This window comes from Vipera berus (assembly GCF_964194415.1).
Source record: "Vipera berus genome assembly, chromosome: Z".
In the NCBI taxonomy this organism is placed as follows: Eukaryota; Metazoa; Chordata; class Lepidosauria; order Squamata; family Viperidae; genus Vipera; species Vipera berus.
Window position 1 is genome coordinate 112642055 of NC_138205.1, and position 25565 is coordinate 112667619.

Here is a 25565-nt window from a genome sequence, read left to right on the forward strand (position 1 = left end):
CACTGAGCTATAGTGTTTTGAGTTTCATGTGGTGTGTGCATCTGGATGGTACCAGGTTGTATTATTACAGCATAGTATAGCTCCTCCCACATTGATTCACTCTGGTATCAGCTCTTTGAGACTCATGATTAAGGGGGGGGGTGGGTGATTGAAAAACCTAAACATTGAAGTATTACTAGCCCTACAAGAGAAGATGGTGCTGCTATTGCTGCATAAGTAATAAAAGTGCAATTTGATTGATTACATGCCAACAAGTAATTGTTGGCTCTTGACAAACATAGATTTTATCCATTATGATTTATCCCTAACATCCTTCAGATCTTTGAAGGGTGCAGTTATTAACACTATAACTGAATCCATCCACTTGCTTGCTGGTCATCTTTTCTTCACCTTTCCTACCTTTTTTTCACCTAGTATAAAAATTATCTTTCTACTATACTATAGCATTATGTCCAAGAAAGCATTATGTCCATTAGCTTTATTGAATTGCAATTTTTTTGCTGGTGGAGAGCCTTGTTAAAAGAAGCACAAAATATACTATATGCCTTTAAATATAAATAGCCATAATTGGAATATGAGCCCGAATTGTATTAGCTAATCATCATTAAAAATTGGATGATGATATTTTAGTTGTTTGGATTACTTCACTGCTTTTGAAAACATTAACTATGGTATTTATCTGGCCTGCCTTGTAGGGATGTGGCAGATGTGGCATTATATGTTGTTCTGTTGGATTGCACCAGCAAGCAGATAAAACAATCAAAAATATCCAGGCTATATGAGAAGTTCATCCAGCTGAGTGTTTATTAATTATATGAAATCATTGGGTTGAGCCATCAGGACTTTTATAGTGAGGTGTCTCTGACATAGTAATGACATTGCTCTCTATTGCTCCTGTAAGCCATTGGCTAAGGAAGTGGGTAGTGTTTTTCAGTGTTAATAATAATTCTAGTGTTTATGATATAGTTGATTTTTTAAGTTAAAAACTGTTAGTGATTAATATAAGATTTTGCTTACATTTCAAAGTTGATGCAAACAGCCTTGTGAATAAAATAATGCAAATCTTTATTTCCAAAAAAAACAAAACAAAAACCCAAGTTGATAGAACATTCATATCCATACTTGGCAGTTTTAAAGCAAGTTATATTAATAGAGAAGTTGCTTGAGATGAAGTCTGCCTGTAATCGAACTTTTATGCCTCCATAAAATGATTCTGAAGTATGTTGTTTGAATGAGCATTTATAGACATCACATTTGGGGTTATATTGCTTTTTCCTGAATACTGGCATTTTGAGCGTACAGTCCTCGACTTACAACCATTTGTTTAATGACCATTCAAAGCTACAAGGGCACAAAAAGTGACTTATTACAATTTTTTACATTTATGACAGCTTCCCCACAGCCACATGATTAAAATTCAGACAATTTGCAACTGGCTCATATCTATGATGGTTGCATGACCCCCCTGGAGGTCCCTCTGGAGGTCATGTGATCACTTTTTGCAACCTGACAAGCAAAGTCAATGGGGAAGCCAGATTTACTGCAGTGATTCACTTAACAAATGTGGCAAAAAGGTTGTAAAATGGGGCAAAACTCACTTAACTGTCTCATTTGGCAGCATAAATTTGGAGTTCAATTGTGGTCATAAGTCGAGCACTACATGTATACTTTTCAGGTAAAAGTGTGGTAACTGCTTTCTTGTTCACGTTTTTGGATTTTATGCTCCAAAGAAGAGGTTAAATGGAAAATTTTGATAACTGATGAAATTTTAAAAAGCAAATTTAATACAGATGAAGCAGTGTTCTGTAGTAGTGGTTTTTGAATATTTAAATGAATACAAATGACAAAAATTTTTATGCCTTGAAGCTGTGATGTTTGGATGGGAGATAACAGGCTTCTTCAGCTCAACCCTGCAAAATTAAGTGGCTCTGGTTTTTCAAACATTTAACCCCCCCCCCCATTAAAATATAAAAGACCTGAAGATTCTCCTTTACTCAGCATGAGATTATACTTTCCCAGACAGAGTCAGTGCACACTTGGGGGTTCTCTGGATTCTCAACTCCTGCTGAAAGAGCAAGTAGAGGCCGTGGCTCTTTTGCATAGATTTGTCTTATGTAGCACTTGTGTCCATTCCTGTGCCAAGAGGCAGTATTGTTGTATTGTTGTTTGCTACTTTTATTACATGTGTAATATTAGTGGTATGTTCTGGCCCTCTGAGCTCATTCCTAGTCCCTACACAGCATACCCATGATGGCCTAGAGCTTCTGCTGCTGATGAGTGCCAGGTTAGTTAACAGCAAGACTCCCTTTATTCAAGATCTAATTGAGGAGGAATGAGCCAACCTGGCTTGCATCACTGAGACCTTGTTGACACCCAAGGAGACAGTTCTTCTCTGAAGATGTTTCCAGCCGAGTTTAGGATTGGCTCGAGCTGAGACCTCAGGCAGGGTTCTAGTGGTCATCAGAAACTCTTGTTTGGCCTTCAGGAGTCTTGTTTCCCAAGCCTCTAATTGTGAGACCCTGTTTCTGAAGCTAGGCTCATGGGATCAGTTAGGATTATTGCTAGTATGCCACCCTCCCTGCTGCTTACCGTGTTTCCCTGAAAATAAGACTCGGTCTTATTTTCTTTTGGGCTCTGAAATAAGCACTAGGGCAGGGGTAGGCAACCTCGGCTCTTTTATGACTCATGGACTTCAACTCCCAGAATTCCTGAGTCAGCATTCTGGGAGTTGAAGTCCATGAGTCATAAAAGAGCCGAGGTTGCCTACCCCTGCACTAGGGTTTATTTTTGGGGTAGGTCTTACCCCTGGCGAGCATGCGGGGGCGGGGCCTGTGTATGGGGTGGAGATGCAGCGCGGTGATGATGGGGCAATGTCAGTGTGGTGGCAGACCAAATACAGTATGGTAAAGGTACTGTATGACAGAGTTTGGGGTGGGTGGGGGTGCACATCCCCTTCCATGCCAGGCCAGCTCCTGCAGTTGTGGGCAGCTGTGCTGGTGGTGGCAGGAAGGGCACCGAGCCAGGGGCAGCCAGACCGATGCTCCTCTGGGTGGAGTGGGGGTCCTTTGCCTCTGGGTTTCTGGGGCGCTGCCTTATTGGCCTGGCCTTGCTTGGCCTGTCCGAGAGGTGAGCAGGGAGGCGGCAGCCCTGGGCCAAAATAGCAGATAGAGCACCTGAGGGTTGGGGATGGAGTGGCTGTCCTGCTTTCAATGCCCATATTGGCTGTCCCTTCCCTGCCAGCCGGAATGCAGCCATGTTTACTGTGTCGGTAGATGCCAGCCTTTCCTCCGGCGGGCCTTGCAGCTGCTGTAAAGTGACAGACCCATTTCAGTGCCTGGTGCCTTTAGGGGCTTTATCTTGGCACCTGCTTTCCATCTCTGTTGCATTTCTCTGTGGCCACAGAACCGCAGAACCACCACCCAAATGCCCTCACTTCCCCCAAGCATTTCTTTTTTTAAAAAAAAAACTATTGCAAATTTTATTATTTAAAACTCTGGACAAGGTGTTAACAGTCTGACATTCCTTCTTGTCTTACATCATTTTTGTGTTTTATATACATATATACACTTTATAGGGATGCGGTGGCTCAGTGGGTTAGGACAATGAGCTTGTCGATCAGAAGGTCGGCAGTTTGGCGGGTTGAATCCCGAGTGCTGCGTAACAGAGTGAGCGCCTGTTCTTTGTTTTTATACCCTGTACTTAGCTCTGGGAAGTCGGGGAGGGGGGGAGGGGTAGGGAGGGACAGGTTGGGGAGGGGGAGGGGGGGATTGTTAAAGATAAAATGTATTTTAAAACTTTTCAATAAATATATATATATATATATATACAGAGTGAGCGCCTGTTACTCGTCCCAGCTTCTGCCAACCTAGCAGTTGGAAAGCACGTAAAAATGCAAGTAGAAAAATAGGGACCACTACGGTGGGAAGGTAACAGCGTTCCATGCGCCTTTGGTGTCTAGTCATGCCGGCCACATGACCACGGAGATGTCCTCGGACAAACGCTGGCTCTTTGGCTTTGAAATGCAGATGAGCACCGTCCCCTAGAGTTGGAAACGACTAGCACGCATGTGCGGGGGAACCTTTACCTTTACCTTATACACTTTATTTACATATCATTTATATACAATTATACAATATTCAATCTTATCAACCACCCTATTCTAGTAATATGTGAAATCAGCATCCTGTATATTTCTGTTGAGACCTTCCTTTCTGTTCCCACCATAGGTAAAACCTATTCCAAATTTTGTAGTAATCTGACTGATCTTTATTTTTAATTTCCAAAGTTAACTTGTCCATTTCTGCCCACGCCCAAATTTTATTTATCACTTCACTCTCGTCCGGTATTTCACTGTTTTTCCATTTCTGGGTGAATATCATTCTCGTTGCTGTGATGATGTGTATCATTATATATAACTCTTCTTTGGTATATTTCTCTTTTGTTATGCCTAGTAGGAAAAATTCTGGTCTACAATCTACACTCCGTCCTGATATTTCTTCTAACCATATCCGAATCCTTTGCCAATACTTTTGCGTCTTATTACAGGACCACCAAACATGAAAATAAGTACCTAATTGTTCAGAACACTTCCAGCAGCTAGGGGATATTGTCTTGTACATTTTGGCTAATCGTGCTGGGGGGAGATGCCACCGGTAAATCATTTTATATAAATTTTCTTTATAAGCTGAGGCCAGCATTATCTTTTTATTTTTATCCCAGAGAGTTTGCCAAATGTCAAAATCTATGCCATGTCCCAAATTTTTAGCCCATATCAGCATTGGTTCTTTAACTTGTTCCTCAAACACTTTGTACCCCAATAGCAAATTACACAATTTCGTTATTTGTTTCTCATCTGGCCCCAATAAAATTTTATCCAATGCAGTTTCTTGAATATTTATCCCCCACTCTTTATCTTTCCCATATCTTGTTTGTATCTGTAGTTAAGCCCACTATTCCAATTCTAGTTCCTGTCTAGATTTCAATTCTCCCACTTCATTCGTAATATCTTTGTATGTAGTGCTATTTTCCAAATTAAACAAATTTGGGTAAACTATTGCTTCAAGGGTGGACAACCAGACTGGTACTTTAATGTAATTTTGTTTTCTAATTTTATTCCAAATTTTAAGTTGCGCTTGTCTAATCCGATGGTTTTGAAAATGTTGATATAGCCCTTGTTTCTCATTCCATAGGAATGCGTGCCAGCCTAAATGCAGATCATGGCCTTCTAAAGTTAATCTTATTTTTTAAAATTATCCATTCTCTAATCCAGGTTAACGCCGCTGCGTGATAATATGTTTCCCAGTCCAAAACCCCCATTTTCTTTAACATCCTGCAGATGTTTCATTTTAATCCTCGATTTTTTCCCTTGCCATATAAAATTTAATGTCAATTTGTTCAGGTTCCCAAAAATTTTTTGATCAAGTTGTATAGGAATATTTTGGAACAGGAATAGGATTATACAAATAAAATTATTATTATTATTATTATTATTATTATTATTATTATTATTATTATTATTATTATTATTAATAATAATAATTTAATAATAATAATAATAATAATTAATTTTTTAATAATTTATTATTATTATTATTTTAGGTAGTACATTCATTTTTACGACAGCAATTCTCCCTAACAATGAAAGGCTCAAATTTCCCCATCTTTCCAGGTCTTCTTTTATTTGTTTCACTATTTTATCGTAATTGTTTTCTTTGATTGAAGTGCATCTGGCCGTAATAGTAATTCCTAGATAGTTTATCTTTTTAACTATTTGTATATCCATAATCCTAGCCAAGTTTTCTTTCTGTTTATTCGTCATATTTTTAACAATCATTTTAGTTTTACCCTTATTTATTTTCAGCCCAGAGGCTTCTCCATATTTATCTAGTTCTTCCAACAATTTGGGTACCGATTGTTGTAGATCCTCCATGATAAAGACCAAATGGTCCGCAAATACTTGAAGTTTAAAAATTTCTTTTTTAATTTCTAATCCTTTTATATGTGGTTCATTTCTAATTATCCTCGTTAGGACCTCTAGCATCAGTATAAATAGTAATGGGGATAAAGGGCATCCTTGTCGTGTTCCTTTTTGTATTTGAAATTTCCTGGTTGCTTCCCCATTTATTATTATTTTAGCTTCCTGTTTAGTATATATTGCCCTTATTATATTTATAAATTTTTCACCCATATCCATATACCTAAGTTGTTGATGTATAAATGGCCACTTAACGTTATCAAAGGCCTTCTGGGCATCTAGGAATAATAATGCCATTTTTTGTCCACTATGTATTTCGTAATATTCTAGGGTGTCCAATATTATCCTAATGTTGTGCTTAGTTTGTCTTTTGGCTAGAAATCCGTTCTGATCCACATGTATAAAATCATTTAAAAACCTTTTTAATCGCTCAGCTATAATTGTAAATATCTTATAGTCAGAATTAAGTAAAGATATTGGTCTGTAGTTTTGAATTGATGTATGGTCTGTGTTATCTTTTGGGATCAGGACAATATTCACCTCTGACCATGACTGGGGTTTTTGCTTCATCCAGGACCGCGTTAAACACATCCAATAAAGGTTGTCCTAAAATGTTTTGTTGTTCCTTATAGATTTCTATCAGGAGGCCGTCAGGACCCGATGCTTTGTTATTTTTTTGTTTATTAATGGCCGTAATCACCTCTGACATCCTAATTTCTTCATTAAACATATTTTTAATTTCCTCCGTAACTTTTGGTAGTGTTGCTTTTTTTGAAACATTCCTCTGCTTTCTCCTCATTTTCCTGGCTATCTTCCTTATCTAATTTCTCATAAAATTCCTGGGCTATATTTTTTTCTCTCCTCTTCTTGATAGTGTATTCTCCCTTTGTCATCTCGTAATTTACTAATCCAATTTTTCTCCTTTTGTTTTTCAATTTGTGTGCAAGCCATTGACCAGGTTTGTTTGCATTTTCGAAGAAGTTCTGTTTTATACGTCTTTTCTGTTGTGCTAATTTTTCTTTTTCTAAGAGGTTAAGTTTACGTTTAATTAAGTCCATTTGTTGTTTTACATTCTTGTTTTGTGGTTCTTGTTGGAGTATTGTTTCTAATCTTTTGTATTCCCCTTCTAACATTTTCTGTTGTTTTTTCTCCTTATTCTTTTTCGCCATATATGCTATAGCTACTCCTCTCATAATTGCCTTAGCTGTGTCCCAATGATTTTGGACAGAGGTGTCTTCGGCTTTATTTTCTGTAAAAAAGAAGTCCAATTCTCTCTCCATCTTTAATCTGAAGTCATCTTCTTTTAATATTGATCTTTGTATAGTCCATCTAGATGTTTTTTGTACCCTTTCCAGCTAAATTTCACAGGATTGTGGTCTGCCCAGGTGCTTGTCTCTATACACACATCTTCAACTTCAGAATTAATTTCCCTTGACATCCATACTATGTCAATCCTAGACCACGAGCTATGTCGATTAGAATAGTATGTATACTGTCTAGCCCAGGGGTAGGCAACCTCGGCTCTTTTATGACTCATGGACTTCAACTCCCAGAATTGCTGAGTCAGACTCAGGAATTCTGGGAGTTGAAGTCCATGAGTCATAAAAGAGCCGAGGTTGCCTACCCCTGGTCTAGCCTCACGATTCCTTTCTCTCCATATGTCCTGAATGTTTTAGATCTTTGGCCAATTTTAAAAAAGGATATTGGTAGTGTTCTTCTTTTCCTTTTCCTGGTCTTGTTACCCTTGTAGTCCAAGTTATTATCAATAATAGCATTAAAGCCTCTTAGCACACAGATCTCATCGTAATCTATATCACTTATCTTACTATGTAACATTTTAAAAAACTTCTTGGTTTCCATTCAGGGCATATATTTCTACTATCACTACTTTCTTATGGTTTATTTCTACCTCAACTATCAATATTCTACCTTCTCTATCTATAAATTTGTTTAGCTACCAGTTTCTCATTCACATATAATACCAACCCCCTCTTTTTTGTTGATCTAATGATACAAATATATTTCTTAATTTTGGCTGATCTAACAGGTATTTTTGTTGTTCTTTTATGTGAACTTCCTAAATTGCAATTATATCTAATTTTTGACAAATAAGTTTATTAAAGATTTTTCGTCTTTTCATTGGCGAGTTTAAACCATTAATATTCAGTGACAAAGTCCTGCATTCTTCTCCCTTTATTTTACTTATATCTGGGTCTTGTGATTCTCGTTGTGCAGATCTCTCTTGTTTCTTTGTCTCTGCCTTCATATTTCTCTGTAGTCTCTCCAGATTTATTTCCTCTATCCTCTGTTCCTAGTATCTTCCCTACTATAGCCATCTATCTGTCTTGCATCCCTTTCTCTTATGTCCCCTCCATCTTGGTCTTCTACTTCATCTTCATTGTTAAAGTGGAGCTTATAAAAGTCTTATGCCTTGTCTATCAAGTCTAATCTATACCTTCTATCTTGCCACGTAACTAGAATGCTTCTGGAGTTAGCCATCTAAAGTTCACATTATATCTAATCAGTTTCGATGTCAAAAATTGGTAGCCTCGTCTCAAATCCCTCATTCTTTTAGGTATTTGAGAATTGTTATTTGTTGTCCTCCATAGTCTAGTGGCTCCTCTCTTGATCTATGTAGTGGTTCATCCCAGGTTGATTTTTTAACCAATCTCACATGTACTTTTGGAAGATTATGTCTCCTCGCATAATTAGTTTGGACCCTATACGTCTCATCAATTTCCGCCAACATTTCATCTTTTCCTATGCCTAATGCCTTCGCCAGTAAGTCCACCATCATGTTCCTCAAGTCTTCACCTTTTTCTCCCTTAACATTTTGAAAGTGCAGATAGTGGGCGGCTTTCTCTGCTTCCAGGAAGATCACTGTTGTTTCGAGCTCTCTGTTCGCCCGGATTAGTGTTTCACTTAAGTCCTCTACTTTCTTCTCCTCCTTCTCCATTCTTATTTCCATTTCCTGTAATCTTTGCTCATTTTTTATTAATTGTTGTTGAATCCCCTCAAATTTACCATCAATCACTTGTATTTTTTCCTTGAGCTCACCAGTATCATTTTTCACTTGACCTATCTCTTTCTTCATCTCTTCATGGTTCTTAGTCATTGCTTCTTGCATATTTTGCAGAAGGGCTTGTAAATCTTTAAAGGAATTTGACCTTTCCCTTTGTAGCATGTCATCAATGGACCTCTGACTAGAAGGGCTTGAAGACATCCCTAACCCTTTCACTTTTTAAATGTAAAAATCTTGGAATTACTTTTCGTCAGCTCCGTTCCACTGTTGTTCCACTAAGTCGATACTAGTTCTGTCCCTCTGTCAGATCCTCGTGTCAGCCATTACTGGCCTCCTTCTCCCCGGTCTGCTTGCATCGGGCTTTTCTCCGGATCTCCAACACGGGCCGCCGCTCATGTAGGTTCTCTGGGATGCCTGCAACTTCGGCTGTCCCTCCAGGACCTCCAATGGCTCTGAGGAGCCCCCACAGACACTGGGTGAGAGGTTTTGTGATACAGAGAAGCCCATTCACACAGCCGCCTGCACTGACAGCTGTCTCCGCCCCCCCCAAGCATTTCTTTGCTTACCTGATTTCCAGCTCTGTTGCATTTCTCCGTTGCATTTCTCCATCGCTATGTGCAGTCCCACAAACTAAAGAAGTTTGTAGGACTAAAAAAAAAAGTTTAATCATTTCCAACTTGGCAAGATTTTTTTCCCCAAGAAGTTGGAATTGATTGACTTTTTTTGGTCCCACAAACTTCTTTTGTTTCTGGACTGTGGTGGAGGAACTCAACGGAGGAATGCGATGAAGATGGAAATCAGATAAGCAAAGAAAATTATTATTATTATTATTATTATTATTATTATTATTATTATTATTAATAATAATAATAATAATAATAATAATTAAATTTTTATACCGCCCTTCTCCCGAAGGACTCAGGGCGGTGTACAGGGCAATAAATATCAAAATGTAAATACAAAAGTTAAAAAAGAGTTAAAAAGAAATAATTATGCCCAATATAATACAATAATAAAACTGTGTTAAAACTAAATCCAACCCCAAACCCATCAGACCAGGCCAGATTGTTCAAATAAATAAGTTTTTAAATCGCGCTGGAGGGAGCCATCCGGAGCTCAACCGGCAACCGATTCCAAAGTTCCGGGGCGCCCACAGAGAACGCCCTCCCCCTGGGGGCCACCAATCGACATTCTCTGATCGGAGGCACCCTGAGTAGGCCCACTCTGTGGGAGCGCACTGGACGGAGGGAAGTTGATGCCGGCAGCAGGTGCTGCCGTAGGTAAATGAGGACATCTGGGCGGTCATGGGGCAAGCTATCCAGCTCTGCGACCATAGAGAAATGTGCCGGAGCTGGAAAGCAGGTGCCATGTTAGTCAGAGGGGTGGGGCATCTGTCAAGCCTCATGGCAGCGGAATTGGTAGGAGAGCCTTGCACAATTTTGAGTTACGCGCCGCTTGTGGTTTTTCCTGGATCAGAAGTCCCTGTGTTCAGTTATTTAACGTGGTCTACCTGAGGCTAGCTTTGAAAAGCATTGGGAAGCTTCAACTGGTGCAGAGTACAGTGATGTGGGCAGTCTTTGGTACCCCTTGAGTGCCCTGTGTTTCACTGCTTTCCGTAAATTGCACTGGCTGCTGGTTTGCTTCAGGTGCAATTCAGGGTCTTGGTTATTACCTATAAAGCCCTGCATGGCATGGGTCTAGGTCTAGGTTACTTGAGAAACAAGTCATTTCCCTATGAAACAAATTCTGTGCTGGCAGAGGAGGCATGCAGCATATCCCATCAGTCAAGGAATGATGGTGAGGTTCAGGAGAAGAGCCTTCTCTGCCATGGCCCTGGACATGGCCCCCTGAGGTGAGAAGGACTCCCACTCTTCTGACTTTCAAAAAAGAGTCTGAAGACATGGCTTTGCCAGTTGATTTAAGGTTAATCAACCACCTCCAGTGTGGTACTTCCACACTGTGCCCCCTATGGGAAAGTACCACACTGGAGATGGTGGATTAATTAATAGCAGCTCCCATCTCCCCCTTATATTCTGCTCCCTTCTTCCCCATCTTTGAGTGTGTGTGAGTTAGTTGGTCTGTTCATCCATCCGTCCATCCATCCAATCAACCATCCATCCATCTTTACTTGGATTGGTATACTGGCCATATTGCAATTACATGGGCAGCAAACATTTAATTAATAAAACAGCCAACCCATTTGAACCACTTTCTTCCTATGAAAGCTAAATAATAACTGATAGAGGAAAGAAACTGAAACAAAAGGCTGACTGTATATAAATTGGTTATACTGGTTGAAGTGCAGGAGGCAATTTGTACACAAATGCAGGAGCCCAATCTCTGAATGATTTTATCAGCTTCGTGTCATAATTTCTGCATTTATATCACTGAGAGGTTTTCCTTTACACTTAATTAGTTTTATAAAGAGGAATATCCTGATACTATCAAAAACAAATAGATAGTTGCAGACATTTTTGAGCATGCCTTTAAAAGATTAATATTGGGATGAGCTGCTCCCTTCTGTGGGTTAATTTTAAGCCTTTATATAATGTTTAAACATTTCTTCCTGGCCAGGTATTTGCTTCTCTTTTCTGGGTAATAATAATTATTTATTAAACTACTGTACCATCTATGCATTTATATATTTAGTGTTTCTTAGTGGTTTATGTGTGACAGTGATTTTGTTTTAAGATCCTTTGTGTAAAACCACACAGGTAGATTCTGCCATTCTTTGTTTTTTCTTCATTGGAATGGCCTAAATCATGGGTGTCAAACTCGATCGTGTCACGTGACATATTGTGATCTATCACAATGTTTTTTTGCCTTTGCGGAGATGGGTGGACGTGGCCTGTACATGATGTATCCAGTCCGCGGGCCACCATTTTAATACCCCAGGTCTAAATTGTGCTTTTGTTTTCTCTTTTTTAAGGAATTCCCTTCTATCTTGATGTTAGCTTTTTTTCGTTAGTTTTTCCTATCATGAAATGCTAGTTATTATACTATATTATACTCAGATTCTTTTTCTTCTTCCTGTGGGGCCCTTGATATTTGATTTTTTTTCTGATTTTTTTTTCTGATTTCAAGCAGACCAAATCATCTTTTATATTACTTGGTTTTGGCTTTTTCATCTATTGGTCATATTTACACATCATCTCATCTTGTAAAAAGGATATTTTTTCATCCTTTTTTGAGTGTTGAAGTGTTTTTCCTTGCTGTTCTAGATCATTCGAGTTGTTTCTTCAAGTATTGTTTGGAACTTTCATTTGCTACAGACATATGCAATGATGGATACCAATGCATTACAAAAATGGCAAACACAACTGAGTTATTTAGATACGTCTTCATTTCTGTTTCTTAATAGGATGGAATTTATTTCTCTGACTATACTTTACTTACCAGAAATATTTAGCAGGGGCATCTTCTTTACATTCCTGCCAAAAGTTGCAGCCAAATTTTCCCATGACATTTTGGGGTTTGTCCTACTTCTGCTTTTTATTCAGTTCTTAGCCAAGTTTTTAATGATTAAATTTTATCCATTTGATTTGTCTCCCCTTTTCTTCATCTTCCATTCCCCCCCCCTAAATCAGTACTATATCAGCCATTTTGTGAATACGCAAGACTTCCATAGTGACATCTAACAACCTAAATAAGTATACTTGGGAAAAGAATGTAGATGTTTGCTTTGTGCTGCAGAAACAAAAGCAGCTTGTATTTTGAGGAAATTTTAAAAATGAGTCACTGATATTTATAGCGTATCTAAATAAAAACAGTAAATATGCTACTCTGTCCCAATAAATTGAGTATTGAACGTTACAAAGCTAAATTGGGGCAGTATGTATGTGTAGAAAATTCTATAATTCTATTATGAAATTGGATAAACTGATGTCTGCAAAGATGTAAAGAAAACTGTTGGTACTGCATTAGAATTGAGCTTGAACTGATATCAACTGCTATTTTAAGATCTCTGATGAGGGGAAAAAAGGAGGAATTGGAGGCAGGTTGAAAGCAATTGAAACGTGGAGGGTGGCAGCATGGTTAGGGAAGTAGCTGCCTTAAAGTTAAAAAAAACCCAAACTTTCAAGTCAATTGGTTTGTTATAAAAAAATCTAAACTTAAAAGTTCAGGATTTTTCTTCATTTAAGACCTGGATATAGTTATAGCACTATATATCATAAATGGTTGGGAATCTCAGTAGAGCAAAAGGATAGTATGTAATTTCCCTATCTCCAATCTTCCTTTTACAAAAATCCTAATGACCATTGTATAATTATATGGGTGTCTTGATGGCTAAAGTATTTGATATTTATTCTGGAAAGACTGCCAACTGGATAGAAACGAATGTAGTAAGCAAGGCTTTTGAGGTTATTTTGCCTAAGGAAATGGACAGGATTCTCTGTAGAATCAGCTCTACAACTTTTGTCATGAACCCACATCCTTCCAGACTCAATTCAGAAGGCAGGCAGAGTATGAGTATTTAGATCAGTAAAACTGTCACTGCTTTTCTGAAGGATAGAATAGTTTTAAAATAGATAATTGTGTTCCCTCTTGAAGAAATTTTCTCTGCATCCGTAAATTTTTAATAACTTCTTTCTCCAATCTATCCTCTCCCGGGAATACAGGTAGTCTTCAAATTATGACTATAATGGACCCTGTCCATTACAGTTGAAAATTGAGAGGGGGTCATTAAGTAAACCACCTCATTAATAATCCTTCCATCCCTGCTATCCCCAACACAATAAACGAACATGTGGGATGTTAAGAGGAGCATGGGGTGCCTTGGATGTGGGAGGCACTGGGACTTCAGTGCAGACACAAACCTACTTGAAGTGGGCCTCCCAAGGCCTCCCTCACCCTGAGTTACCTGCTTTCTGCCGCTTGGGAGTCCCCACAGCTCCTTGGGCCTTCACCCCACCCCGCCCTGTCAAAATAACACACTTATCATTTTAAGATCTCCAGAAATCAGGAGCTCAGGGAGGGAAGGAGGACGGGTCACTCCTGGCAGGAAAAGGAAAACCAAGAACTTCATTAGTGCTGGTGGAGTTGAAGCAAGTGCTAGCAGCGAGAAGAAATCCTGCCAGTTTTCCCTTTCTCACCAGACAGTCTTGGATTCCTTACCATTTAGCGAGGAAAAGAAAACACATCTTGGCCAGCGTTATTTTCCACTCAGAACAAGACAGCCTCTTGTGGGAGTGTGCCATCTGGCCCAGTAATGGAGTGGCCTGCCCTCCTTCCCTATTCCAACCTGATCTCTGAAGATCTTCAAAAAATAAGTGAGCAATCGGTGACCAAGGGTGGGGAGGAGTATGTGGAACCCAGTGAGGTGACCAAGTAGGCCCATTGCCTGTGGGGACCCTGGGGGAGGGGGAGGAATAGGCATGGAGGCACTGCTGCATCACTGTGGTTGTCATAAGTGCAAACCATCGCAAGGGTGCTGCAGTGGGCGTAACTTTGGGGCTGCATTGTAAGTACCTTTTGAGGTAACTGTTGTAACCTCCAACATTCATTAAGTGACCAGTTGTTGTAAATTAAGGGCTACTTGTATTGTTGAGAAAAGGATGGTGATTCAACTTCAGAGACTGCCAGAGCACACAGATTATTGAGAACTCTGCCAGTCACAATTTAAATTAAAATCACAAAGGATGAAATGGCATTGGTCACTCAAGTAGATTATTGTCCTCGGGACTTGGCATGGGTGGAATATAGTCTCCTAATCTTAACTGATACTCTGTGATTACCAATACCACTGAACATGATACCTTCCTGAACTGCCTCTTTGTCTCTTGAGGGCTGGGAGTTTGGAGGTATTGTTTGGATGGATGGATGGAAGGATAGATGGATGGTAGAAACTTTCATTGTGAATTTCATGGTTGTTATACTTTAGCATATTATTCAAGTAATATTTTAGAAAGCTTGTTTAACTCTCATGGAAATTTTGAATTCTGTTCTGATTGAACTTTTTTCTTGGGCAGTTTTATTACTGATTTTTACATATATAAAATAATTTTATTTTTTGTATTTTATTTTTCAGTTCAGAAACTCTAGAAAATATTAATAGCTATATTTTTCAGTGGCAAATTGATACAGAACAGAGTATGTGTGTGTGTGTGTGTGTGTGTGAAAGAGATATGATGGTGCCTTTCTGCACCAAGGTAAATTAAAATATGTTGAAATTAAATAATTGAGAAATAACATAAACCATTGTTTTCTAGGGACCAGTTATTCTCCACAAGAAAACTCTCATAACCACAGTGCTCTTCATAGCTCAAATTCACATTCTTCTAATCCTAGTAATAATCCAAGCAAAACATCTGATGCAGTAAGTACTTATATTGAATTTGCTCAATCAAGTTGTTTTATTATATTTTGCATACAATTTGCTTCCCTTTTCAAGAAATTCTGGATAATTACAATTAATAGAAGCAAACAAAATTGCATATACTATGTTCTAAGTAATTTCTGTTCTAGATAAATTCAGTATTTCAGTTCAAAACATATGCAAAGTTTAATAATAGAATTTTTGATGTCATTGTATTTAGCACTAGTTTAGTACTCTTAAGGGAAACTAAATTCTCTGTTACTATTTGAAAGCTGTTGAATTATGTTGTTAAACCAGTTATGGTTTCTAAATCTGATTATCCACCCATCTACCCACTTTATATGGTTGCCCATTTCAATAAATTAAAATAAAAAAAAATAAACATTACAAAAATATGCATAGCAATCAAGCAGCATCAACCGAAATTGCTAGCCTAACCAAGAACCTAGTCCTTGCACATCTTCAGCACCTCAGGCCTAAGTACAGAACCAACTCTTCAGGGTCTTATGAAAGGCCAGCAGTGTTAGGGCCATCCTGATGTTCAGAGATAGAATGTTCCATAAGCTGGGCGCTAAGGCAGAAAAAGCTTTTAGGTCCTGTAAACTGACATTCTTTGGCCCATGGAATCTGAAGCATGCCCATCCTGCCTGATTGGATTGTATCAGTAAAATAATTTACGAAACAGTTTCTCAAGTAACCAGCCCGAAGTCAGGAACGGCTTTAAAGGTGACATCTAGCACCTTGAACTGCACCCAGAAGCACTGACATTGAGCAGTGGAGTACATTGCAGTAATCTAAGTGAGAGGTAATGAGGGCATGAGTGACAGTGAGAAGCCCCACTCCCCCAGTCCAGGAATAAGCTCAGCTGACACATAAGTATGCAAAAGCCCTCCTAGCCACAGCTGCTACCTTTTTCTTTGAGCAGGATCTGTAATTCCCAAATTATGCACTAGGTCTGTCTAAGGCAAAGCCTCTTCATTCAAGGCCAACAAATGGAAGAAAATCCAAATATCCAAAGCCACTTCATCTTGCTTGGGTTGAGCTGAGGCCTGTTAGAAATTATAGTATAAAATAGCAATAGCAATAGCATTTAGACTTATATACCACTTCCCAGTGCTTTACAACCCACTTTAAGCGGTTTATAGAGTCAGCATAATCCGTTGCCAAACTCCTGGCAATCTGAGGTCAACACAATTAGCCTGCAATACTGCATTCTAACTACTGTGCCACCACGTCTCTTGCTTTGTGCTTTACTGATATTTTTCTGAAAGGAATATTTTCAATGAAATGTGTGTTAATGTTCAAAACTGAGAAGTTGATATTTCTGAAATCCATCAGGTTGATTGCATTGTTTTTTTTTAAAGTCTTATGATTCTGCAGATGACTGGTCTGAGCACATTAGTTCTTCTGGCAAAAAATATTACTATAACTGCCGAACAGAAGTTTCACAGTGGGAAAAACCAAAAGAATGGCTTGAAAGGTAAATAATTAATATAAACATAAATTGTAGAATCGTAAACTTACCAAATTGTTTCATTTTAATTAATTAATTTCTTTTTTACACCAGAGAGCAGAGACAAAAAGAAGCAAGCAAAATGTCTGTCAACAGTTTTCCAAAAGATAGAGATTACAGAAGAGAGGTGATGCAAGCGACTGCTGCTAGTGGGTTTGCTAGTGGAAGTACGTCTATTTTAACGCAATAATATTCCTGTGCATGCTCTTTTTGAAATTCTTTTTCTTCAGTTGACCACATTTTATAAATTTGTCATGCTTTAATTTATGTCTTTCTTTCTCCCTGAACATTTAGTTATCTGATATGGTTACTGAAAACTATACATTGTATATCAATAGAAGAAAATAAATTTTTTTTGTTTGTATTACTGTGCTGTGATAGTAATGACAATACAAATTATATATGGGTAGTCCTTGACTTACGACCATTCAGTCATCAACTGTTTGAAATTACAATGGTGCTGAAAAAAATGGGTCCTGAGGTTACAGCCTTTGCAGTGGCCCTGCAGTTACTTAATCAAAGCGCAGGTGTTTAGCAACTTTCCTGCACTTTCGGCCACAGGGGTGTTCCAGCTCTGCCTTGTCTCTCTCCCTCCCCCATCTCTACCCTTTTGGTTGACCTGGACCGTGGATTTCAAGGAGGCAAACAGCCCTGAAACACGTGGCTCTGCACTGCTTACCCTACCCCAGGAAGCCTCAGCAGGCACCAGCAAGCATTATTTGCCCAGCTTCCATCACTTCCCAGCCCCACGTGATGCACCCCAGCAAAGAAGCCAGCAAGGATTCCTTCGCTCCCAGAAAGTGCCAACAAGCATTTGTTTGCCCAACTGCCTTCTTTCCCAGTTCCCTACAACAACCTTTTGCCTTTTGCACCCTGGGCCCCTCTGCTTTTGCTGTCTACATTTTGGACCTAGCTTCTGGAAAACAGTTCTTACAAATGCACTGTTTTCAGAAAGATGTGCAAAGATAGCCTAGCTTTAGCCACTTTGTAAGTGGAGGGTGAGGAAAGGCCTGCAAAGACAACACAGCTTTAATTAGTTTGGATATTGAAACGGAGGCTTCTGAAGACAGGACAGCTTTCCAAAGTGGCTAAAACTGTGCTGTCCCCACAAACCTCCCCCCCCCTTTCCAAGGTGGCTAAATTTGTGCTGTCTTTGAAAACTGGAGTTGGGGATAATTCCTTGCCTTACGAAGGCTTGATGCCCAGGGGTTGGTACTCTCTTCACATTTACTAACCACAGCAGGGAAAGCAGGACAGCAATCATCAGTTGATGCACTCAGCCAACTACTAGCTGTATATCCTTTACAACCACACTGACTTAGTGACAGAAATTCTAGTCCCAATCGTTGTAAGTTGAGGACTACCTGTAGATTTTTAAAACTCAACCTATTGAATTTCAAGTTCTTAAAAATATTCATAGATATCTAGCCTTCTGCTGAAATATTCAAACTTCTTTAGTATTTTTTGATAATGGGGATGTTGCAGAACTTCATTTTGGTTTAAGCAATGTTTAAGTACTATTTTTTTAAATTATTGTATACTAATCTGTTGATGCTGGAATAGAAAAAACAATAGTAAATGCAATATGTTAATAAAGAACTAACTTGGTGTTTTCTGTTTCTCATTTCAACTTTGTGAATGATAAAGTGGAAGAGAAGCATTCCAGTGATGCCGCTAATATGCTTCCACAGAATATTTTGTCTCAGACAAGTAGACACAATGATAGAGACTACAGACTGCCAAGGACAGAAACTCACAGTAGTTCTACCCCAGTACAACATCCCATCAAAACAGTGGTTCACCCTTCTACTACGCCAAGTTCTGTTCCTCCTAGTCCATTTTCTCTACAGTCAGATCATCAGCCAAAGAAATCATTTGATGCAAATGGGGCATCTTCTTTATCAAAACTGCCTACACCCACCTCTTCCATCCCTTCACAAAAAACAGAGAGAAAAAGTTTGTCAGGTGTGTATTAATCTATTTTGTGTTGAATATGGGGACTAAAACATGTATCTTTAAAAACAATCATCTGCTCTGTCTTAATAGGAAACCTGAAGCTTTCCATTAACTACAAACTGTATTTTTGTGTGTGCATTTTAGTACATAGTAAAACTCATATGCCATAATTTCTAGGAATTTCAGTATTAGAGGTATTCTGTATGAGCAAAAGACTTCTTGGCATTCCTCATTTCTTCAGTCTGCTCATATGCATGTAATGTGATATGATACAGAGATCATGTGATAAGTTTCAAAGGACATCTTCATTTTCAAGACACATTTTTAAGTATAACACAGAGTTTCATGGAAGGGTGGCTAGGAAAAATCCACATGAGTAAAAATCTATGTTTCTAGATAATATTTTGAGTGCTATTATGAATTTTATTTTTCCCATTAGTCATATTACAGTTGTCTTTTCATTCTCTTTGATTTCAACATTTCTGGAAATTTGTGAAAGCTTGTGAAAAAGCACAATAGCTCAATAATACAGAATATGCTCTGCATATTCTGGAGCCTCCCCATTATGGTCACAAGTGTGGATGGCAATGAAGTGAGATAGCCTCACTTAACAACTCCCAACCCTTGTTCTCCCAAATGCTCCTGTTAACACAAACGTGAGTTGTTAAGAGGAGGATGGGTTGCCTCATGGGTGGGGTGGTGGTGGGGGCTCATAAAGGAGGTGGACAAGCAACAAAAAGCTTTACAAAGCCAAAAGCAGCTTAGCAGGGAAGAACAACCCAGCTAGCTTAGGGCCTAGTGCAATATTTCAATGTCAGAGAGCCTTCCAAGCAAGCCATGATTGTGGGCTGAACCTCCTTGATAAGTTTGGAGACTGCAAATGTCTCCTGGTTCTTTCTAGCTAAGCCAGCTGCCTGCATATAGAAATGACAGCTTCAGGATGATCTTCCCAAAATAATTTTCCTTATTTAATCCTTTCCCTCTCCAAGAAACCCACATTTCTTAATAAAGAATACAGAAAAAATCTGTAGAGAAAGTAAATCTCTCCCCTCCCTCCCACTCTTAGATACTGAACTAAACTTTTTATTTCTACCTTCCAATCTTGATTTTAACCAATCTGGAAAGAAGGTGACAAAAATCTGTGAGTTACTTACCTCAATGAATGATTGCCAGACTGAAGAATAGAGGAAAGGAAGCAAGCAATGGTCAGCTAGAGCACAACATTCACTATAAGTGCCAGCTGAAACAGAAGCCGGGTCCTTGGAAAGCTTTTTGCTGTTGGTCTGATAGGAGGAGTCCTAGCTGGGTCCTAAAGGGAGTCAGTCAGCAGCAAAACGCTTTCCAAGGACTTAGCTTCTGCTGAAAAATAATTAAAAAAAAACTTCAGCTGGTTAGAGAACAACACGTGCAGCAAATGGCCTACCGCAGCAGTTGAGTCCTTGAGACCCACCTTCTGTTCCTGCTGGCAGTTTAAAGGAAATGTGCTCTGGTTGATCAGAGAAAATTTTTCTTTGCTTGCTTCCTTCAACCTGGTGGTCACTCATCATGGTAAGATGTATAGTAAATTTGGCAAATGAGGTGGTTAAAATGGATCAAAATTGGAGGGCAGAAATGGAGAATTTGATTTCAGGCCTTAATGGGGAAGGAGAAAGATCAACAAGTTTGTTTTTCCCCTATTTTTCCCCTCTTTATTCCAAAGTTATATAGATTTAATAGTCTGACTTGAATTCTTATCTTCAAAGCCAAAAATATTTTGGTTTATGTCCTTTATGTTCATAACTTAGAAATTTATGCATCATCTTTGCTTTATTTTATTTATTTATATATTTATTTTAAGTGTGTTAGCTGATTCTAGTTTATGGAAGTTGCGCTAAATTTGGACATTTGTAAATGTGTTGAATTTTCAGCCATTTCTAATAATAATAGTACTTTTACATTAGCATACAAATATAGCAGGTTGTTTTCCAGTAGATAAGATCTGAGAACAAAAAGTTTAGATTTACTAGTTTTTGAATATATCAAGATACGAAGCCATTGTTAATGATTGGCTTTATATCTTGCCTTGTTCAGAAGCCATTAATCTTATTTTATCTTTGTAGCAGGAAATTAGTTAATGCCTTCTTTGATAAATGAGTGGGTCCCATGTAGTGGAAATGAGGTGGCTAAATGCAGAAAGATGTTTATTCATATATCACATTTTTGTCTATACTTTTCTGTAATTGGTTTATAATGTTAGGTGTTTTATAGTTAAAGATGTGTACTAGTCAACTACTTACTGATTATTATTATTCTTTAAAGCTCAGTACTAGCTGGGCAGTTATGTGACCAAAATTGGATGTAGTATTTAAGGTACTTAGACCAATGCAAAACAACACATAATTACAAGAATTCATTGACTGCCTTCTAGAACCTTACTCACACCCTTAATATATTTAAAGGTTTCAGTCATGTCCCCCTTTCCTTTCTGTCCTTCAGTTCCTCCAATTTTTCCTGTTACGTTTTGGCTCTCAGACCTTGAAAGAACGATGTTTCTTTCTGCCCTAGGAGGGAAACATCTGCCTCTACCTAGGATTGAACTCTCAACTTTCCAAGTGAGAGGCGAGTGTCTTTACCACTAGGCCACCATGCCACTCATGTAAAACCAAGAGATTTATAAATTTTCATAAGGCAAAAGAGCAAAATATTCAATAAAATAAAAACCTCATATTTTATGTATACTAAAAGTTTTGGTCATGTCTCATCAAATGATACATGGCAGGTGAGAGCAGTGTTTTGGGGAAAAGCAACTTCTTTTTTCATTTTCAGAATCTTTGGACAAGTCTCTATCCCATACCTGTACAACTCCTTCAACATCATCTGCTTCTGGATTAAATCTACCTTCTGCACCAGCTTCATCTGCTTCTACTGTCCCTGTTTCACCTGTCTCACAATCGCCAATTCCTCCATTACTTCAGGATCCAAATCTCCTTCGACAGTTACTGCCTGCTCTTCAAGCCACCTTGCAGCTTAATAATTCTAGCGTGGATATATCCAAAATAAATGAAGGTAGGTTGGTTTTATAATTTTTATAAATTATCCAAATGTATTGATTGAGGAATTCTACTTTTATAAGAAGATACAGTATTAAAAATGGAATAAGATTAATATATTGTTAGAAATTTGTAGAGGGTAATTTCTGGTTAATTATATTGTGTATTTCTTAAGATAGTGGTCTATAGTATCTGGAAACAGATTTTGAATCGAATATTTCCAGAGGAATTGTATGAAAGGAAACAGAAACTTAAAAGTTGAATCCTATTTTTTTTTTATTTTTTTTTTTTTATTGAAAAGTTTTAAAATACAATTTTCCCTTGAAAAACCCCCCTTCCCCCTCCCTCCTCCCCCCCTACCTCCCCTCCTCCCCCCTCCCTCCTCCCCCCCCTACCTCCCGCCCTCCCCCCCCCTACTTCCCAGAGCTGAATACAAGGTATATATATATAAAAAAAAGCAAACCTAAGCAGCCATATACTAACAACTATAAATTCTAAAATCCATCACTCTCTAGCTTATATAGGATAAAACAAACCTTAACAATATTAAATATATATATATAAAAAAACTAGAATAAGAAAAGGACACTCTCTAGCTTATATAGAATGAAACAAACCTTAATAGTATTAAACATATATTAAAAACAAAAAAAAGGAAAAAGAAAAAAAAAACCCTTCTCAACCCTATACTTATCCTAAATAAACTCCATCCATTTTATCCATTCCATGATATAACATTCTTACAAATAATTTTCCAAATTAACCAAGGATCCCAAATCAAAAAACTTTAAAGTCAACTCTTCTGTAATCGACCGTTCCTCTTCCAGTACCACATCTATAATTATTCCAAACACAACAAAAAAGAAAAAAAAAAATTGCAAACAAAACTTGAACTTTAATCCAAAAAAGCTCACCCTTTCCACAAAACCACCAAATATAGAAATATATTGCGTCTACACCCAAATCTTTTCCCCCCTCCCCTACTTGACTACTTGACTATATCGTAAAAGTTCCAAAGACTTCTGCGATTCCTGCTACTTTCTCTTCTTAGATCGTTTTGCAGCAGCACGCGTCACCCTCTGTTTTATAGATTCATCCAACGAGGTTGTATCTTGATCTCCTCCAACACCGTTGTCTTCTATCTGACCATCTTCGGCCTCTTGATGCACTCCTTCTCCAGATCCCTTTCCAGCTTCCAAAAGTGTTAATGGCGTTGCATTTAAAACATTATTGTAGAAATCACGCGCTTGCATCACAGTAACCAAACGGTACTTTTTACCTTCGTGCGTCACCATCAACCCCACTGGGATCTCCCATCTGAACCTTATATCTCGTTGCTTGAGCTCTTGCACAAGAAATGTAAAATCCTTCCTTCTCCTTAGAATCTTTGGAGGAATTTCTTTTAAGACCAAAACTTCTTGATTAGCAATCATAACTTTAGTATCATAAGCAGCTTGTATAACTTCATCTCTAGTTTCCCTTTTTGCAATCCTATTTTTGATTATCTTTCAGAAAACACATCTTCCTATTCTTTGTCTCTTAAAGACTTAGTTCCTTTCTGCATCCAGTATGTAAAAAAGATGTTGAGACTCTAGAAAGTGTACAGAGAAGAGCAACAACAAAGATGATTGGGGGACTGGAGGCTAAAAACATACAAAGAATGGTTGCAGGAATTGGTTATGTCTAGTTTAATGAAAAGAAGGATTAGGGGTAATATGATAGCAGTGTTCCAATATCAAGGGGCTACCACAAAGAAGAGGGAGTCAAGAAACAGTGGATGGAAATAAAACAAGGAGAAATCAACCTAGAACTAAGGAAATTTTCCTGACAGTTAGATCAGTGGGATGACTTGCTTACAGAAGTGGTGGGTGTTCCAACACTGGATGTTTTTAAGAAGAGATTGGACAGCCATTTGTCTGAAATGGTATAGAGTTTCCTGTTCGAGCAAAAGATTGGACTAGAAGACCTTCAAGTTTGTTTTTTTTATTGAAAAGTTTTACGGTACATTTTAACTTTAACAATCCCCCCCTCCCCCCACCCCTACCTAACCCTCCCTATCCCTCCCACCCATTCCCCCCTCTCCCCCCCCCCGACTTCCCAGAGCTAAATACAGGGTATAAGAACAAAGAACAATCATAAGCATCCATATGCTAACAACAATAAACTATTAATTCTATCACCCTCTAGCTCATATAAAATAATTACAAGCAATATTAATATTACATATAAAAAGAAAAGAAAACAGAAAAGAAAAGGAAACTTACTCAAATGCTAAATGAAATTTCTTAGTCCCATATTTGTTCTGGATATAATCAATCCACTTTTTCCACTCCATAATATAACGTTCTTGCGAATGATCTTTCAGGTAAGCCGAAATCTTTGCCATTTCCGCCAGGTCAGAAACCTTTAGAGTCCATTCTTCTATAGTCGGCAGTTCCTCCTTTTTCCAATATTGACCTATTAAGAGTCTTGCTGCTGTGATTAAGTTCAGCATCAACTTAACGTCCACCACAGTAGCTTCTGTAATTATGCCCAACAAAAACAGTTGCGGACAAAACTTTATCCTTTGCTTAAAGATCTTCTGCATATTCCACCAAATTTTTATCCAAAAAGCCTTAACCTTTTTGCAGGTCCACCATATATGAAAATACGTTGCGTCTTCGCCTCCACACCTCCAACATTTAGGCTGATAATTCGGATACATACTTGCAAGCTTTTTAGGGTCTAGATGCCATCTATAAAACATTTTATAAAAGTTCTCTCTTAGGTTTTGGGCTTGCGTGAATTTTACGTTCCTCACCCAGATCTTTTCCCACGTGTCCATTGTAATAACTTCTTGAATATTCTGAGCCCATTTTATCATACAGTCTTTAACAAGTTCTGTTTCTGAATCAATTTCTATCAATGCAAGATATATCCGTTTAATATGTGCTGGACCCTGGTTTCTAATTTGCTTTATCAAATTTTCATCAGTCATTGCAAAACCAGTTTTCTGAACTTCTTTCCACCTGGCCCGTAACAGTATATTGAAACCAAGTTTGTACGATCTTCTCATCTCGCAAGAGATTGTACGGCTTCAAACACCAGACATTTCTTTCCAAACTTAAAATCTCCTTATACGTAGTCACATCATGTTTGAAGCCAACATTTATGTTTTCTATTGCGTGTTTTGGGATTGCCCACAACGGCATCTTGTAATCTAGCTTATGTCTATACTTCTTCCAAACTCTCAACAATGCCTGTCTTAAAATATGCACTTTAAACACATTATCTACCTTCTTATCATACAACAAATATGCATGCCAGCCAAATAACAAGTCATGGCCCTCAAGATTTAATAATCTCTCTTGTGTCAAATTAATCCAATCACTTATTCCTGATAACGCAGCAGCTTCGTAATATAATTTAAGATTAGGCATTTTAAGGCCACCTCTTTCACGAGTATCCTGCATAATCTTAAGTTTAACTCGTGGCCAGACAAATTTATTGATACCCCGTTGCCATTCTTCCAAATTAGAATCTTTTTTAAGGACCGGTATCATTTGAAATAAAAATAAAAATTTAGGCAGGACATTCATTTTCACTGCTGCAATTCTTCCCAACAAAGACAATTGCAGTTTTTCCCAGCTCTCCAGTTCTTTTTGATTTTTTCCCCATAACTTTTCATAGTTATATTTATATAACTTTGTATTAGAGGGTGACAAATACACCCCCAAATATTTGACCCTTTTAACAATCTCAAATCCAGTTAATCC

General features: G+C 38.2%; 1 protein-coding gene across 3 annotated transcripts in view; it reads left to right on the plus strand.

Annotated features, from left to right (window-relative positions):
* The window catches only part of WAC (WW domain containing adaptor with coiled-coil), a 56050-nt gene that overhangs the window by 10978 nt on the left and 19507 nt on the right, over positions 1 to 25565 (plus strand). For all 3 annotated transcript variants that reach the window (XM_081345226.1, XM_081345225.1, XM_081345227.1), the window contains exons 4-8: positions 15206 to 15312; positions 16677 to 16792; positions 16880 to 16992; positions 18473 to 18790; positions 21587 to 21826. In XM_081345226.1, the coding sequence (XP_081201352.1) occupies positions 15206 to 15312; positions 16677 to 16792; positions 16880 to 16992; positions 18473 to 18790; positions 21587 to 21826 (894 nt within the window). The remainder of the gene's footprint in view (positions 1 to 15205; positions 15313 to 16676; positions 16793 to 16879; positions 16993 to 18472; positions 18791 to 21586; positions 21827 to 25565) is intronic.